We start from the raw sequence: 19,910 nt of genomic DNA on the forward strand, positions 1-19,910 counted from the left end.
CCACCAACACGAGTACCTATATCACAGGAAAATGTGACTTTCCAAAGCAGACAGGATAACTTGATTAATTATGTCCATAACCTTGCAACTGTATTTTCTGATACTTTTTCCAGAGTTGCTGCAGCATTACCAGTGGAAATGGAAGCCAAGACCCATGGACTAAAATCTGGAGATTGGATGTACATCAAAAATCACACTCCTCGTACCACCTTATCTCCTATATATAGAAAGAACCTTTCCAGATTCTTCTTACTTTCCCTACAGCTGTCAAGCTACAAGACTATAAATACTGGGTACACGGTTCCCATTGTAAGAAAGCACTACCACCTTCTTCTGACAAAACCTCCAGACCTGGCAAGTATACTACTGTACATTTACCCTCTAGGTCTCCTCCGTTTACTCAGGCACAAGCTAAGAAAGAGAATGAACTTTCTAAGCAGTAAGAATCTGCTCGGACATAGATGAAGCAAACAACTATGTGGAACAATTGTAGGTGCCGGAATCCTGGTAATATTCATCTGCTCTTTGTCATACCGGATGTGCCAAAATTACCAAGTGTGCCAAAATATCCAAGGTAAATGCATCTTAAAAGCTTTAATATGGAATTATACCATTGATACTGTTGCTGATCCTGGTATTATTAACTTCAGTACTTGACAGGTTAAACAAAAAAGGGCGCTCAAAGAGTACCATGACGCTTTCTTGTGAGCCATTTCATAATGCTTTTGTGTCAATGCAGTTCCAGGTGGCCAAGAAATTAAACCTTTCTAAATGTTGGATATACATGCACCAATAAGTCATAAGACCATAACATTACTAGGAGTAACTGTCTCGTTACAAGGTATCAAAGACAATGCCCATTTAAATAATATCAGTTTTGTAAATGCTAACCGATCTGTGTCTTTCCTACTATAAACCAATGTACTTATGAAATCACCAGAAGTTTCATAAACTTTATCTCGACTGTATCCATATAATCAATTCTTGGATTCTTGTTGCATGGATAAAGCTCCTCTCAAATACTGGTATGCGGGGACTCAACTATTACAGAATAATGATACATACAAGGAACTATACAACCTCACTATGACAATAGGTTCACGAAAAAATAATCTAAACCCAAAATCTATATTTATCTGGTTATAATTTCAAAAAATCATGTTCCACACCTATAGGATCTTATTTCATATGTGGAAAGAAGGCATACAACTGGATACCATTATGTGCTAAAGGTTTTTTTTTTATTTTGGGCAGGATATTCCTGCCACTTGGTATGTTGATGATGAAGGAATATCTATCCTCCATTTTGTTCCTTCAACTCCATCTTGTTACTAAAGCCCTAGACTCAGCTTAATTAAAAAGCCTATTTAAGTAAATGTCTTTGAAAGTTTCCAGGACGTTAAGGCTTGTGGTTAAACTGACCCTTAAAGCAAGCTTGTTTAAAGTATTAATTATGCCTTATCTTAACCCTTAGAACAAGTCTGATGTAATGCCAATTATAACTATGCCTTATTTTAATTAGCTTACATGCAAGTACATGACTTGAAGCACGTAATGGTAAACTGCTGAAACTAATATTCGTGTATCAATTCTATGTATAATCTACTGAAAAGGGACTTCCCCTTTTTTCTCTCTATAAAAAGTTCTTCACTGTTTGAATAAAAGTGGGAATTCTGTGACATCGTACCTGCCGTCTCTGTGTATCATTGAAAGATCCCAGATATCTGAAGGAACTTTGATGCCTAGGGTCATGCGAGTCTGAATTATTGCCAACAGATGATAACAAATTTCAAGATACATTATTACATGAAGTACCTGTACATATGATAGGAAAGAGGGAATTATCTACACACACTAACAGTGATCTCAAAGTAGATACATTATTTGACTCCCCATAATGTAAAGGTTAAGCCTTTGCTCTCCATTCCTTAGATCACTGGATGCTGTATTAAAAAGGCTTTCAGTTTTATCATAGATTTAGCAGATCTTATGGATAACCTTACTGCCTTATATGACAAAAACTTTTATATTGTTGCTACTGAATTAAAAACGATATAAAAAAAAGAGGTTCTTCAACACCGGCTGGTGTTGGAATATTTAATGGCTAGTCAAGGAGGAATGTGTACCATTACAGGCACTGCATGTTTTAATTACATTTCTAGTGACACTGAAGCAGAAGATGCTATTATTGCTCACATACATAAAGCTCAGCTATTAAAAAATTATTTCCGTGAGACACTCACTGAAAAAGCATGGACTAGCTGGGATGCATTACTAGATTGGCTTAATCCTCTCAACTGGTTTTCTGGAATAGGTGGATGGTTTTCAGGGTTGTTTCATGGAATTCTTTAAATCATTGGCATTTTTATATTCATATATCTAATGGTTAAGTGTCTGTCTATGATTCCTAAATGTTGTAACAATATGTTCACTAAACCTACCTCAAGATAATTACCTTCTTTTTGAGTTCCCAGAACCTATGGATCCTAGAAGCTTTGCAAAGCCAGAATATCTCTTTATATACAGAAGAAGCTGAACAAAAGAAGGGACCTGACAAGTTGACCTAAATATGAAAGCATAATATTTAAAGATCATAATATTTTAAACGATAGGCTGTATAAGAATATTTGTTCATAATTTCTTCTGTATGTATAGGAGGATATGTTATGTTATGAGATTATATAGTATTATAGCTTTTATCTAACTGTTCTAACATATATGCATGATAAGTGATATTGTAGATTTAAAAAATATATACTGTATTTGCCGGCGTATAAGACGACCCCCTAATTTTCAAGTTAAAACATAGGTTTTGGGCTATACTCACCGTATAAGACAACCCCCCTTCTGTACCATAGTAGAGTATAAAATGTTAAGACTACTTTATATGGCCCAAAACAAACGTCCCTAATAATCTCCGAGCAGGATAAGTAAACAAAAGTCCCTATTAATCTCCAAGCAGGGTAAGTACCCAAACGTCCCTATTAATCTCCAAGCAGGGTAAGTACACAAACGTCCCTATTAATCTCCAAGCAGGGTAAGTACACAAACGTCCCTATTAATCTCCAAGCAGGGTAAGTACACAAACGTCCCTATTAATCTCCAAGCAGGGTAAGTACACAAACGTCTCTATTAATCTCCAAGCAGGGTAAGTACACAAACGTCCCTATTAATCTCCAAGCAGGGTAAGTACACAAAATGTACCTATTAATCTCCAAGGTCAGTACACAGGGTGTAATCTCTCAAAGCGCTGGCTGGATGTTCGGGAATACTGTACAGGTATGTACTGTAGCTTTGGCTACATACCGTATACCGCGCTGAAGCAATCACGGGGACTGATGTATTCTATAACTTAATACAAAGCCAGCTCGCATTGGCTAAATTTAGAGAGAGTAACCTCATCAGCCCGCCTCTCTGACTCTGCCAATCCAAACAGGCTTTGTATTCAATAATAGAATACATCACTCACCATGATTGGCTCAGCGCGGTATACAGTATGGAGCCGAAACGACAGTACATACTGGTACAGTATTCCTGCACATCCAGCCAGCGCTTTGAGAGATTACAACCTGTGTACTTACCTTGGAGATTAATAGGGAAATTTGTGTACTTACCCTGCTTGGAGATTAATAGGGACTCTTGTTTTGGGCCATGTAAAGTAGTCCTCACATTTTATACTAAGCGTATAAGACGACGCCCCTATTTTTGGGGGATTTTTTTAAAGGGTAAAAAGTCGTCTAATACGCCAGCAAATATGGTATGCAAGTATCTAGTGGAATGAACTAACAGTAATCTGTCTCGCTAGTATATGGTTTGTTAACAAGAACAGGCCTTAAGTCATGTCCTGTATGAGGTTGCACTAGCAAGTACAGACCTTAAAAAGTTATATTCTGAGTTAAGCCATAGTCTGACCATAAACAGAGATGTTCTAAAACCTGTTCTTAGTTGGCTAACGAATATGTAATCAGCGAATTCCAAATGTAATTTTTCATTAAAGTTTTGTTGTACTTTGCAAAGTCCCACATGTCATTATTGTTTAACTATAACCCTAGTGTTTATGTAAAAAGCACTTCATAATGAGAGCATATTGATATTTGATATAGTCAAGACAATTGTGAAAGCTTTAAAAAAAAAAATCCCATTTATCTATGTTATGAGATCATGGCTTAGCATGCCAACAAAACGTGTATAAAAGTACGAGTTGTGAATGTGTACGCTACCACTTAGCTTCTGGCTAGCTGGTGGTCCAATGATCATTGTACTGTATATTCCGAATAAACCATATACAGATGACAAAAGCTGATTGGAGTTGATGTCCTTCCTTGAAAGACCCATTTAACAGTGTGAACAGAGTCTTAGAAGTAAAATTACGCCCCTGGGCCTGCAAAGCCCAAAAATATTACTAAATTCAGCTTTAATAAAAGTGATGGTGTTAATTTCTGTATACTAAAACCCCCAACACAAAGTAACCTTAGCTTGGGCACATATGCTACAAAAGCAAAACCCTTGCCTAAAGTGTCTAATAAAATGTTTACCAAATTGATCAATGGGGTATCACCATCAGTACCCTTGTAGCATCTGGTTACCACAAGTGTTAATACCACAGGTACCACCCACCTACATTGCTGTAGTATTGCATTTGCTATACTTGCTAACACTGCACAATTCTGACCGGAACCTCGCAAAGCTCTGATTTCAACTCATCCCAGGAGTGGCGACCTACAGTGCCTTGCGAACTTTGCGACCTTTTGCCACATTTCAGGCATCAAACAAAGATATAAAACTAATTTTTTGTGAAGAATCAACAACAAGTGGGACACAATCATGAAGTGGAACGAAATTTATTGGATATTTCAAACTTTTTTAACAAATAAAAAACGGAAAAAATGGGGCGTGCAAAATTATTCAGCCCCTTTACTTTCAGTGCAGCAAACTCTCTCCAGAAGTTCAGTGAGGATCTCTGAATGATCCAATATTGACCTAAATGACTAATGATGATAAATAGAATCCACCTGTGTGTAATCAAGTCTCCATATAAATGCACCTGCACTGTGATAGTCTCAGGAGGTCTGTTTAAAGCGCAGAGAGCATCATGAAGAACAAGGAACAAACCAGGCAGGTCCGAGATACTGTTGTGGAGAAGTTTAAAGCCGGATTTGGATACAAAAAGATTTCCCAAGCTTTAAACATCCCAAGGAGCACTGTGCAAGCGATAATATTGAAATGGAAGGAGTATCAGACCACTGCAAATCTACGAAGACCTGGCCGTCCCTCTAAACTTTCAGCTCATACAAGGAGAAGACCGATCAGAGATGCAGCCAAGAGGCCCATGATCACTCTGGATGAACTGCAGAGATCTACAGCTGAGGTGGGAGACTCTGTCCATAGGACAACAATCAGTCATATACTGCACAAATCTGGCCTTTATGGAAGAGTGGCAAGAAGAAAGCCATTTCTTAAAGATATCCATAAAAAGTGTCGTTTAAAGTTTGCCACAAACCACCTGGGAAACACACCAAACATGTGGAAGAAGGTGCTCTGGTCAGATGAAACCAAAATCAAACTTTTGGCAACAATGCAAAACATTATGTTTGGCGTAAATGCAACACGGCTCATCACCCTGAACACACCATCCCCACTGTCAAACATGGTTATGGCAGCATCATGGTTTGGGCCTGCTTTTCTTCAGCAGGGACAGGGAAGATGGTTAAAATTGATGGGAAGATGGATGGAGCCAAAGATCTGAGACTGGGACAGAGATTTGTCTTCCAACAAGACAATGATCCAAAACATAAAGCAAAATCTACAATGAAATGGTTCACAAATAAACATATCCAGGTGTTAGAATGGCCAAGTCAAAGTCCAGACCTGAATCCAATCGAGAATCTGTGGAAGGAACTGAAAACTGCTGTTCACAAACGCTTTCCATCCAACCTCACTGAGCTTGAGCTGTTTTGCAAGGGGGAATGGGCAAAAATTTAAGTATCTCGATGTGCAAAACTGAGAGAGACATACCCCAAGCGTGTTACAGCTGTAATCGCAGCAAAAGGTGGCGCTACAAAGTATTAACTTAAGGGGGCTGAATCATTTTGTACACCCAATTTTTCAGTTTTTTATTTGTTAAAAAGTTTGAAATACCCAATAAATTTCGTTCCACTTCATGATTGTGTCCCACTTGTTGTTGATTCTTCAAAAAAAAAAATTAGTTTTATATCTTTATGTTTGAAGCCTGAAATGTGGCAAAAGGTCGCAAAGTTCAAGGGGGCCGAATACTTTCGCAAGGCACTGTATAAAAGAAACAGTGTTCACTTAGGATAATGCTATGTCCCCTGGAAACTTGAAAGGGAATGCATAGTGGTTTGGACATTGTAACGAGACCCTTGCTCGCTCGCTTCCGCTCTCCCGACACTCCTCTACTAGTACTAGTGAGTCAGCTTGCAGATCGCAACGTCTGATGGTTCACTCATCCAAGGCTCCGGGATCCGAACTATAGCTATGTGCCGTTCGGAATCCATTAGAACAAACACCAGGCAGGCTGTATGCAAGTTCAAACAGGAAGACTTTTATTGGAAGTACACAACACACTTTTATACAGAATTTGGAACATCCCGCCCCCAACAACCGCTTTCCTATTGGTCAATTGTAAAGTACATGTAGTCCTCCTTCAGGTCCTCCTTAGCCATGCAAATGAGGACTTGAAAATGAGTCAGCAGGGATTGGTTCAATCTAGCTTGATTAGAAGGAATGTTATGTGTAATGAGACAGCAGCCCCAGGGGGCAATCAATGTACACAATAGCCAGACACAGAACAATGGAGCCGTCTGGAGCCTTAAGACAGGGCAGAAGACCCCCCCCCCCCCCCCCACTGTGTAACAGATTTCAAGGAGGAACACTTCTGCATTCCAAGGTCCATGACAATACTTCCCCTGGGAAACAGTCCAACAGCCATAGTGGGACCCCGAACGGGTCAAATCGAGGATGTTGGAAAAGTAGTCTTAAGGTTCCAGGTCTGTCTGGTGGTGACTGGGAGTGCTCCTTCTGAAGTTGGGGGTATAAATTGTGAGGTTAAACACCCTAAGTCATTCCCCAACAAGACCTCAGCTGGTAAATCTGGCATGATGCCCACTTCCACTGACTTAACCCCGGTGCCCCAATCAATATGCACCCTGGCGGCGGGTAAGTTGTGGATGGCTTCCCCTGCCACTCTTACAGCCACAGCATGCCCAGTGTGCTGTGAGGGTTTAACCCTGTGCGGTTGTACCAGGGTTATGGTGGCTCCACAGTGTCTCTTAGTCCCCTGGCTTCTTATCCATTTAGTCTCACCATCTGCCTGTGGTGAGCCCTGTTGTCCTCAGCTGCTTGCACTGGGTTAGCCTCGTGAAGGGTACCCAATTGCTCCTCAGTGAGTTCAAACCTGGGTACGACTGGGGAAACCTCTGCAGGATAGTGGGGGACCATTGTCTGTGCTGAAGGGGGTGACCCTGGTCGGATCCATGCAGCTTGGTTCCTGTTCTGGGTACAGTCTCGTTGATAGTGCCCAAGCTGCTTGCACCTGTGGCACTGTACCCCACTGCCGGACAGGTATCTGGGTGTCTGCCTGTGGGTGTGGTAGTAGTGAACTGCTGCTTGCGCTGGGGAAGGTGGCCCTGTTCGAATCCATGAAGCGTGGTTCCGTTTCTGAGTGCAGTCTCTCTGATAGTGCCCAAATTTCTTGCACAAATGGCACTGCGCTCCATTGTGCCTATGGTATCGATTTGCCTGGGCGTTAGGGATTAATCCTTGATACCTCGTGGATTGGGTAGGACAATATCGTTGCAGATGACCGGTTCGGTTACAGGTATAGCACTTAGGTCCAGTAGGAGGGTTGGGTCGGGCTGGGGGTCTAGAGGCAGACCACTGAGGTACTGAAGTTGGCTTAGAGGCTGGTAAACCGGGGCGAGATAGTGGATAGCGCTCGTTTTCGCCTGACCTTCGAGAGTCCAGATATTCATCGGCCAAAGTAGCCGCTTGCTGTACCGTCCGTGGTTGCTTATCGGGCACCCAATCCTGTACTACCGGAGGGGTGTGGTTAAAGAACTGTTCTAATAGTACCAGCTGGGTGTTGTCCTCTATGGTATGAGCGTGGCTTCCCTGGAACCAGCTCTTAAGGTTCCGCTGCAGACGATGTGCCCACTCCACGTATGTTGCGTTGGTTTGTTTCCGGGATTCTCAAAACTTAATCCGGCTGGCTTCGGGTGTAATGGCAAATCGGGCTAGCAAAGCTTCTTTTACCTGGTTGTAGTCTTTAGCGTCCTCGTCCTCCAGGGCCCGATATGCATCCGCCGCTCTGCCAGTTAAATTACTCGCCAGTAAGACGACCCAATCTTGGGACAGTACTTCATGTATCTGGCATAGTCTCTCAAAGTCCTGCAGGAATGCTTCAATTTCCTCCTCTCCTTCCTTAAATAGTTTGAACGCCCGAAAGGGCAACTTAAGGAAAGTCGCTGCATCTTTAGGCGTTTTCTCCGATTGCCATATTTCTGCCATTCTCTGCTCATGTTGCCGCTCTCGTTCCCTCTCTTGCCGCTCATCCTGCAGCTGGATGTCTCTAATTGCATTCTGTATGGCGGTCTCTGATGGGTTAGCACCATATAATGCCAACCGCTCTCAAACTCGTTGCTGAAACAAGTCTTCAACTGACCGGGGTCCTGCATCACCATCCCTCTGATCCATCTCGGCTAGCTCACTGATCAGGGTGGCCTTGTTCTTTGTCCCACCGGTCCCTCCACGGCTCCCAAGTAAGTCTTTCAGCGTGGCTCTCCTGCATGCTGCATAGCTGGTCATTGACTGTGGTGGTTTTGAGTGTCCCAGTAACTGGAGAGCAAATCCAACCGCTGCCAACCAATGTAACAAGACCCTTGCTTGCTCGCTTCCACTCTCCCGACACTCCTCTGCTACTAGTGAGTCAGCTTGCAGATCGCAACGTCTGATGGTTCACTCATCCAAGGCTCCAGGATCCGAACTACAGCTATGTGCCGTTCGGAATCCATTAGAACAAACACCAGGCAGGCTGTATGTAAGTTCAAACAGGAAGACTTTTATTGGAAGTACACAACACACTTTTATACAGAATTTGGAACATCCCACCCCCAACAACCGCTTTCCTATTGGTCAATTGTAAAGTACATGTAGTCCTCCTTCAGGTCCTCCTTAGCCATGCAAATGAGGACTTGAAAATGAGTCAGCAGGGATTGGTCTGATAGCTTGATTAGAAGGACTGTTATGTGTAATGAGACAGAAGCCCCAGGGGGCAATCAATGTATACAATAGCCAGACACAGAACAATGGAGCCATCTGGAGCCTTAAGACAGGGTAGAAGACCCCCCCCACTGTGTAACAGATTTCAAGGAGGAACACTTCCGCATTCCAAGGTCCATGACAGACATATTCTTACTTTTTTAGTTAAGACCATAAGAACTAAAAAACATATTTATTAACGGTTCATTTGTATTGGTAAATATGAAATACTGCATGATGGGGGGGGGGGGTTAACTTGCATTGGTGGTCAGTGGCAGGTGAATGTTAAACCCCCAATCCCCCCACCTTGCATTGGTCCTAATGGCAGTGAATCTTTAACCCATCACTCCCATCAGCATTTGTGGCCAAGGCAGGTTATTATTGTGTCCAAGGACACCAATGCTGGGGTTTATTACTGTGTCCACCGACACCAATGCTGGGGGTTATTACTGTGTCCACCGACACCAATGCTGGGGGTTATTACTGTGTCCACCGACACCAATGCTGGGGGTTATTACTGTGTCCACCGACACCAATGCTGGGGGTTATTACTGTGTCCACCAACACCAATGCTGGGGGTTATTACTGTGTCCAAGGACACCAATGCTGGGGGTTATTACTGTGTCCACCGACACCAATGCTGGGGGTTATTACTGTGTCCACCGACACCAATGCTGGGGGTTATTATTGTGTCCATTGACACCAATGCTGGGGGTTATTATTGTGTCCATCGATACCAATGCTGGGCATCTTCGTCCTGGGCACTGGTTGACCTTGCAGAGAAGATATAAGGACCGCGCTCAGACAGATTGTGCATAGCAAAAACCATATTATTCATGAAGTGATTATAAACCAAATACTGTGTATCAATAAAAGTCTAAATCCTGATTGAAACAGAGTGTGCGTGGCAGAAAGCACATTAATATAAAAGATAATTGTGAGTCCTTTTTATTGGGAAGAAAGTCCCAATTCCTAAGTTGAAACAATTTGCTTTTCCTTGTGTAAAATCCCCCGTGTTAATGCAGATAGGTGCAGCCTCCACCAGGTAACTTCCACCAGGGCTTGTAACACACGCTATCTGCTTACCAGAATAATTTGACCCCTATTACAGGCAGTCAAATCAGGCAGTACAATGAATGCTCGATCCTCCTTGGATTTAACACCAGATCAGTATAGATGTCTCTGCGGTCAGGCAGGCATATATAGGATAGGAGACACAACAAAGGAAACCCTCATGGTGTAGTAAGTAAATTTTCCATTTATTAAAACATAGTAAAACTTACATTAAAGCAGTCCACATTAATCCGGTCAAGTCAACTCTGAAACCGCAATACCGAGCAGGGGACGCCGCAAGAAAAACAAGGAAATACAAGGAAAAGCAAATTGTTTCTACTTAGGAATTGGAACTTTTATCTTTTATATTAATGTGCTTTCTGCCACGCACACTCTGTTTCAATCAGGATTTGGACTTTTATTGATATTTGTCCTATGCGCAGCTGCATTAGTGACTAGCACTAATTTTTTCTCATAACTGGTTGACCTTGTCCCACTACTGCTGAATCTACAATCAAGCAGAAAAAAACTAATATTTTTAACATCCCCAGCCGCCATCAGAATGTAGTTGACAAAGCAATACACAACTTCACTGGACAAAAAGAGTATTTTTTTTCTTGGAGTTCAACTAACCATTTTACAAAAATACAGATCCCTAGATTGTTCCATGTGTCAGCATACTCCCATGGCCAGTCTGTCAAAATTAACGTCATCATTATAACATTAGGTACCAGTATGACAGGCAAGGATTTAAAAAAGAATATGTCACCTAAACAGCGGTAAAGGAAAAATTCTTCAATGGTAACACTTCTTTTGGGGACTACTGATTGAGGGCATTTTGCTAATTTTGAAGAGACTGTCAAAAAAATCATCATCATCATCTCCTTTTAGGCTTCAATAGCTTGGTTTTACATTAAATATTGACTGTCGGGAAAAGAATAGCAACGGATCATAATGGTATTATAATTTAAGAAGCAAATCTCAAATACACAATCTTGCTAAAACTAGTGAGATTATTACTGTGTTTTTTTTGGAATCAAGTTAGGGCTCTTTCACACGGACGTTCCGTATGTCCATAAATCACCCCATCCGTTTGCGGGTGATTTATGGACATAATGAATGTCTATGGGATTGCGGATGTCAGCGGATGACCATCCGCTGACATCCGATTTTCGTCCTTTCAGTTCTGTTCCATTTTTTGGAACGGAACAGAACCCTATTTTTGTTCCGTTTAAAAAACGGAACGGATGCAAAAATCGGATGTCAGCGGTGTCATCCGCTGACATCCGCAATGTCCATAGACATACATTATGTCCGTATATCATCCGCAAACGGATGGGATGAAATGCGGACATACGGAGCGGATGACACAAGTGTCATCCGGGTCAGTGCAAAAAAAAGCACCAGAGCGGAAGAAAAAAAACTGAGTGGCCGTGTGAAAGAGGCCTTACTGACAATGGTACTTATATCATCAAGTCCATTTTTCCACTGTGATTTCAGGCTCAATAATGCCAAGAAATCCATTTAAATTGTTTGATCCAATTCCATATCCCACCATTTGGTCCCCATACCGCCTGACATAGATAAAATGTTTCTCTAGTTTGTAATCTGTCAATCTGCACTTTGTAGGATAAATGTTCAGCTTTGATACTGCTTGTGTACACTCACCCCGGGTATCTTTAGAAGACCAGATACAATAAGTGGAAGCTTCAGCGCAGCCACACTGCCTGTCACTCCCACAAGTACATGGGCTTCACGGGGTGCAGGTGTAGTCATGCCCACAGGAGATTCCATGGCAGGTTCGATGTCCTTGGGAAAGCCATCCTTGACCAAATCCTGTGAAAAAATAAATAAATAGATGGATATTCAAAGATCAATGAAAGGAACACTTGATCACCTTAAGTTTAAGACCCCATTCACACTAGCGCGACTTGTCAGGCGACTTGGTCGCCTGACAAGTCGCGGTGGGTTGCTCGCCATTGAATAGTACAGGACACGTTCTAATAGGAGAGACACAAGTCGCTCCGACTTAGAAAAAGAGTCCTGTACTACTTTGGGGCGACCTGGAGGCGACTTGCATTGACTTCAATGATATGAAGTCCGTGCAAGTCGCGCCGAGGTCGCGGTGCACAGCTCACCCCACCAAGTCATGTCGCTGCAGTCTGAACGGGGTCTTAAAATTAAACTCCAAATAAACAAAGAAATGTGCAGGTGGAATGTCTGTAAACAGTTTGACTTCCTAAAAAAAATTTGGGAAATTACATTCATCCCAACATGTTCGAATGTAAACCTTAAAAAAAAAACTAAGATCTTGTCCCTTTAAGGCATGCGCTATAGCACAGTGCTTGTGCTGTGTAATTTGTCCCTTCCGATTTTGGAATATACCTGTTTGATCCTGCCAGTTCCTGAGTCCCCCTGTCTGTGCTGACCACAGTAATTATGGCTGCTGATCCATGATTACTGTGGTCAGTTTACGTGCCTCCATCATCCCGCTGCTCTGCTGTGACAGTCTCTCCCCCCCCTTCTGCCGCTATATAGATGCATAAAAGAGCAAATATACATGTGCCCCCACCAGATTATGCTGCCATTAACAATATATTGTATATGGTCTTTTAAAATGAAAATAAGGAAACTGGAGGACCTCAAAAGGATGTTTGAGGGGAAATGATAGCGATTTACAAATACCTCAATGGTGATCCCAGCTCAGGAAAAAAGCTATTCAACCTCAGGGGGTGTAAAAGGACACGGGACAACACAATGAGAATGGAGAAGTGTTTCAACCTTAAGCTGCGCAGGGGGTTTTTCATTAGCGGGGAGTATTGATATTTTTAAAAAGACTCTTGCATGTGCATCTTAACCACTTCTGGACCGGAAGGTTTTACCCTCTTAATGACCAGGCCATTTTCCCCTTTTTGGTAAGTAGACACCCCAAGGAATTTCCTGAGAGGCATGTTGAGCCCATTGAATATTTAATTTTTTTGTCACAGCTGTTTGAAAAGTAATTTTTTATTCTCTATTGTTCGAGAGACGCAGCTCTTCTTATTCATAGACTCATAGGGTTATGCTCCTCCTTCTAGGAATAGGCAATAGGCGGAAAAAAAACCTGTCCACGCCTATGAGGGCTGTCCCAGCAGGCATAACCCCTTAGACTCTGCTATTCTTAAACAGTTTTGTTCTGCCTAGTGTCAGGGATAGGACCTAGCTCCCTGCTGGGACTTCGGTCTTAGCTGTAACAGGGAAAGTTCATGATTTTTTATTTTTTAACTAGTTAGTTCCCGAGGACCAAGATCCAGAGGAACTACAAGCAACAGCCGGCTGCGGTATTCGGACTGGATAATCTAGATACTTAAGGTCTCCCAGCCTGGCCAGCGAGCGTGTGCAGGTTATAGTCCAGTACTAGGCCTCGCCACGACAGGGCCTCAATGGTTTGGGACGAGCCTGCGAGTGACCAGTCTCGCTGGGATGCAAACGACCTGGAAGGCCCTGAGTCGCAGCTTCCTTCTGGCTAACAGCACTCCCACCCAGGGTGGGAGGTAGTCTGTTTCAGAGTGGTGCCCACCTGGTACCGTAGTATGGTGAGTAAATTGTCCCTCCAGCTGCCCCTGGAGGTCGTGGGGCAGTCGTGGGCCTCTTCCTGGAATGGTCGGACCTTATGGGCTCCCTCGGTTCCCTTGCACCCCCTTATGACTATTCTGGTATACCCCTTGGTATTTTTCCTCCCCTAGCAGGTTTTTACCTTGGGGGGGCGGTAATAATGCGGCCGCTTTGGCGCTTATTTGAGGGTGGATGTCCTGAGTGGATCCCTAGTTAGGGACCCTTTTGATGCCTTCTATTTTGGGACCGCCCCTGGGGGGTCCCGGAGACCTCATGGCACGCCGTGGGGGCCGCCATTTTTGCTGTGGTTCATGATCTCTGTGTTGTGTTCCCATTTGTTTGTATGGGCACCCATTTTATGTATTTTAGCATTGAGAATGTATTGCGGCCATTTTCTTGAGGTCCGTGGGCTGGACAGACATGCAGCAGGCTTTTTTCATGATAGAGGCAGAGCTTCTTCCTTTTCCTGTGCAGCTCAGTGTTACTTTCATTTTCTACACTGATCAGACTGGACGTTTTCCTCTGGGCTCTGGTAAAGTTTTATGGGGGCTCCTCCTGCTCTGCTATTATACTATATATAACATAAAATCAGGGTTGGGGGTCCGCAGTATTAGCGGTGGGACCACGCTTTTTTTGCGGTCTTAAGGGACATACACAAAAAAATGATTTGCAATGGAGTCCAAGGATAAAATTTCACCTGCAGACCCCCTGGAAACGACTGCGGGACCCTCCGGTTCACAGTTGCAGCCATAAATTGCAGTTTTTTTGCCAAGCCTGAAGTCAAAAGTGGAATTTGTCTGTTCTAGTGCTGCCAGCCGCAAACGCCTTCCGCCCTCACCTCCATCGGTAGGGTCCTTGGACTCTGAGAGAGATATGGTCCCCCCGCAGACGCAGACCACCTGGAGGGGGGGGGGGGGTCGGTGTCTTCGCATTCGAACGGTGAAGAGGAAATGTCCTTATCAGCCACCACACGGGAACGCACATTGGTGGAAGCCCTGATAGTTTCAGTGCCAGAAACTTTAAAAATGGCTGATGAACCCACAGCGCCAGGTACGCAGGTGTCTTTTGGCTCCCGCGAATCCCATAAGTCGGGCAAGGTGTTCCCTTGTCCAGAATTGTTTCACATTATTGTGGATGAACAATGGCAATGCATTAAGCACATGTTGGTGGTGCCTAATCGTTTTGCACACCGTTACCCCTTTGCGGAGGCAGTGCCCACTAGGTGGACTGTACCACCAAAAGTGGATCCTCCGGTGGCCAGGTTGATTAAAGCAACTCTGGTAGCGGTGGAAGAGTCTCCAGCTTTTGCGTATCCCGTGGATTGACGGGTGGAATCCTTGTCCCGCCATTTACACGTGGTAACAGGTCACATGTTAAAGACTACCTTTGTGAACGTTCTGGTAGCGCAGACTGCTACTGAATGGGTGAAATTACTTAAAAGTAACTTGGAAACTGAACGGCTCCCCCCTGCGGTGCTGGAACTAATCGACCAGTTGGCTCAAGCCCTAGTGTTTATGTGTGATACGTCCCTGGATGTAGCCCAGTTAGTGGCCAGGGCGTCGGCAGTGGGGATTGCTATTAGGTGCATGGTGTGGCTAAAAAGCTGGTCTGCTGACCAGGCATCCAAAAAGGCCTTGACTGATCTTTCTTTCACAGGAGAGAGGCTGTTTGGATCCTCTCTGGATGAGCTGATTAAAGGCCTCACTAGGGGTAAGAGTATTCTTCTTCCTCAATCCTCTAAGGGCAAGGCACTACATGTTAGATGGCGGGTCTTCTTTTGCTGCTCGTAGGCGGCCAGTTCGTACTGCCAGGTCGCAATAGAATGAACAGCAGTTCAGGTCTTCTGGGGGTTCCCAGAAGACCTGCTCAGGTAAATCGGAGATGGACCAGTCCAGATCTGCAGATGAATCTTCGTCTGCGTGATGGGGCGCCCTCATCTGTTTCTGGGGTGGAGGGACATATTTGATTCTTTCCAGAGCCGGTTTCCTCTCAAGAACGCTTAATAGGGGATTCTGCTTTGGTGAGGGTCTTCCCTCCCTCGGACAAGCTGCCAAAGTTGCAGGGAACTATCCGGTTGCTGTTGGCAGTCTGCCTGTCTTTTTGCATTAGCCACCAGACAACTCGTCTGCAAGATTGTCCTGTCCGGATTCAATCGGCCCATGACATGGCTGTGGCTTATTGTGATCACCATCTTGGCGGCCCGGGAGTGGTTCCTTCACCCGGAGGTCTTTTCATCTTCTGAGTGTCTGAATTGGCGGTGTTGACTTGCTGATCACCTTATCTGGCGGTACATAGACATAAGATGGTACTTCAACCTAATCAGTCATTCCTTCATAAGGTGGTTTCGGATTTTCATCTGAATGAAGACATTGTATTGCCTTTACTTTGTCCTAAACCTCAGCATCCTAAGGAGCATACTTTGCATTCTTTAAATGGGGTTCGGGCGATCAGAGTTTTTTAACAGACCACAGAGTCCTTTCGAAATTCAGACACTTTTTTTGTCCTTACCGATGGACCTTGTAAGGGCATGGCTGTGTCTGCTGTGACAATTTCCAGATGGATCAGGCAGAAACTGGTACAAGCCTATTTATGGAGGGGTCAGGTTCCTCCGTTCCTAGTGAAGGCTCACTCTACGAGAGTGCTGAGTGCCTCTTGGGTTTTTTCGCCATCAGGCATCGGTGCTACAAGTTTGCAAAGCAGCGACTTAGTCGCCTGTGCATACGTTTACAAAACTCTACAAGGTAGATGTGTTGGCATCCGCGGATGGTTCTTTTGGCCTCAAAGTTTTGCAGGCTGCAGTTTACAATTCCTTTTGTTTCCATTATTTCTGGGTGAGCTCTATTTCACATGGTTGGCTATGTTAGCCAATGGGGAATTCAGTTTTTGTTTGTCTTGTTCCCTCCCCTCATGATATACAGCTTTGGGAAATCCCTAGGAGTCTATGAATAAGATCTGCGTCTGTCAATGAACGATAGAGAAAAATTGATTTTTGTAAGAACTTACCATAAAATCCTTTTCTATGAAGTTCCTCGACAGACACAGCACCCGCCCCTCTACTTCTGAGTTATGGGGGTTTTTTTTTCTAACACTGCTTGCAACCAAACTGTTTGAGAATAGCAGAGCCTGAGGGGTTATGCCTGCTGGGACAGCCCCCATAGCCGTGGACAAGTTTTTTTCTGCCTATTGCCTATCCCTAGAAGGAGGAGCATAACCCTATGACTAAGAAGAACTGCATCTGTCGACGAACTTCAGAGAAAAGGATTTTATGGTAAGTTCTTACAAAAATCCATTTTTTTTTTTGTTTTTCAAAAATTTGTGATTGAAACTATATATTGCTCACACATTCAATGGGCATATGTGGAATTACACCCCAAAATATATTCTGCCATATGAGTATGTGTGAGACTTTTTGGCAGTCTAGCCGCGTACAGGACCCGAAAACCAATCACTGCCTTCAGGCTTTCTAAGGGCGTAAATTGTTGATTTCCCTCCTCACTACCTATCAGTTTCGGTAGCCATGAAATGCCAAGATGACCCCTTTTTGGAAAGTAGATATTTGCTGAGAGGCATGTTGCATATTTTGCAGATCTCGCTTTTTGTCACAAAGTTTTGAAAATTGAAAAAAGAACAAAATAAATACAATTTTCCTTTACTTTCTTCATTCTCCAAAACAAATGAGAGCTGCAAAAAACTCACCGTGCCTCTTAGCAAATACCTTGGGGTGTCTACTTTCAGAAAATAAAATTTAAGTCCCAACTTTGTGTAAAAAAAAATAAAAAATTTTTGTCATTTACCCAAAACTTGTGGCAAAATATAAAATATTCCATGGACTCAACATGCCTCTCAGCAAATAGCTTGGAGTGTTTACTTTCCAAAGTACTGTGATAGGTAGTGAGGAAGTAAATTAAGCAATTTACGCCCTTTTAAAACCTGAAGGCGGTGATTGGTTTTTGGGGTCCCCTATACAGCCAGGCTCCCAAAAAGTCTCACACATGTATAACCCACATGTATTTTTGGGAGCCTGGCTGTGTACGTGACCCATAAAACCATTCACCGCCTTCAGGTTTTCAAAGGGCGTAAATTGCTTATTGTACTCAGGAGAAGCAGCAGAATGTATTTTGGGGTGTCATTACACATATACCCATGGCATTTGTGAGCAATATATCATTTAGTGACAACTTTGTGTAAAAAAAAAGAAAATATTGTCATTTTTCTGAAACTTGTGGCAAAATATAAAATATTTCATGGACTCAATATGCCTCTCAGCAAATAGCTTGGGGTGTCTACTTTCCAAAAAGGGGTCATTTGGGGGGTGTTTGAACTGTCCTGGCGTTTTATGCCCAATATCAGAAGCTTATGCCACACCCAATCTTCTAACCACTTGAAGACCAAGCCTTTTCTGACATTTTGTTGTAAAAAAAAATAATAATATTTTTTTTTTTTACACGAAAATTACTTTAAATCCCCAAACATATATATTTTTTTAAGGCAGAGGCCCTACAGAACAAAATGGTGGATGTTGCAGTTTTTTTATCACACGGTATTTGCGCAGAGATTTTCCAAACCCCATATTCTTGGGAAAAAAAACTTTTTTTTTTTTAATATTAATGCACAAATACACTATATATTGCCCAATTGTTTGGTAAAATATAAAAGATGATCTTATGCCAAATACATAGATTTTCTTTTTTTTTTTATTTTTGTAAAAAAGGTTAACGCATTTTTTGGAACTGTAAAAAAAACTTTAAGGCCTCATGCACACGGGCCGTTAGAAAAAACGTGCTGCAAAGCTAGTTCTGACGCCGGGAAAAAGCAGCTGTAAAAATGTGCTTTTAGTAGCTTTTTCCATGTGCGTTATTGCAGGTTTTGCCACGTTGCTTTTAGCTGCATTTTTTCTGCCTCTATTCAAAATCAATGGTGGTTCCGTATGGGAGCCTATTGATTTGAATGGAAGGCGCACCAGCACCGCAAGTCGGATCAGGATGACCTGACTTGCGCTGTGAGAATCTTGAGGGAAAAACTCCACACCAAAATGGCGTGGGGGGTCCAAACCAGGCCCTTTGGGTCTGGTATGGAATCTAAGGTTAGGCGTGGGGTCCCCCCCAAAATCCATACCAGACCCTTATCTGAGCATGCAGCCCTGCAGGCCAGGAAAGGGAAGGGGACAAGCGAGCGGCCCCACCCCCCCTGGACCACACCAGGCCACATGCCCTCAACATGGGGGGGTGTTGGTGCTTTGGGGCACCGGAGAAAGAAGAAGAGCCAAGGGCAAAAGAGCAGAAGAGCGGACAGCAAAAGAGCAGAAGAGCGGACAACAAAAGAGCAGAAGAGCGGACAGCAGAAGAACGGAGGGGGAGAAGACCAGAGGGGGAGAAGACCGGATGAAGATTTTTAATAAACTTTCCAAAACGTCTCCTGTTGTTATTTACATACACTGTCTTTTATGGGGTGAATGAGTAGGGGTACAGTGTACCCCATACCCATTCACATAGGGAGGGGGTCCGGAATCTGGGGGGCCCCTTGTTCAAGGGGGCTTCCAGATACCGAGAAGCCCCCTGCCCGCAGACCCCCCACAACCACCAGCCAGGGTTGTGGGGATGAGGCCCTTGTCCTCATCAACATGGGGGCAAGGTGCTTTGGGGTTGGATGGGTGCAGAGCCCCCCTGCCCCAAAGCACAAACACCCCCCCCCATGTTGAGGGCATGTGGCCTGGTGTGGTCCAAGGGGGGTGGGTCCGCTCGCTCGTCTCCTTTCCTGGCCTGGCCTGCCGGGCTGCATGCTCGGATAAGGGTCTGGTATGGATTTTGGGGGGGGACACCACGCCGTTTTTTCGGCTGGGGCTACCCTCAAATTCCATACCAGACCCGAAGGGCCTGGTTTGGAACCTGGGGGGACCCCACGCCGTTTTTTCCCATTTTGGCGTGGAGTTCCCCCTCAAGATTCTCACAGCGCAAGTCATGCCGCAAGTTGGATCATCGGTGTGCCTT

General features: G+C 43.8%; 1 protein-coding gene across 1 annotated transcript in view; it reads right to left on the reverse strand.

Annotated features, from left to right (window-relative positions):
• Nucleotides 1-19,910, reverse strand: part of PPCDC (phosphopantothenoylcysteine decarboxylase) — a 138,938-nt gene that overhangs the window by 111,336 nt on the left and 7,692 nt on the right. The window contains exon 2 of the mRNA XM_082256187.1: nucleotides 11,998-12,165. Coding sequence (XP_082112313.1) covers nucleotides 11,998-12,165 — 168 coding nt within the window. The remainder of the gene's footprint in view (nucleotides 1-11,997; nucleotides 12,166-19,910) is intronic.

The sequence above is a fragment of the Pelophylax lessonae genome (assembly GCF_965119305.1).
Source record: "Pelophylax lessonae genome assembly, chromosome: 4".
NCBI classification, from domain to species: Eukaryota; Metazoa; Chordata; class Amphibia; order Anura; family Ranidae; genus Pelophylax; species Pelophylax lessonae.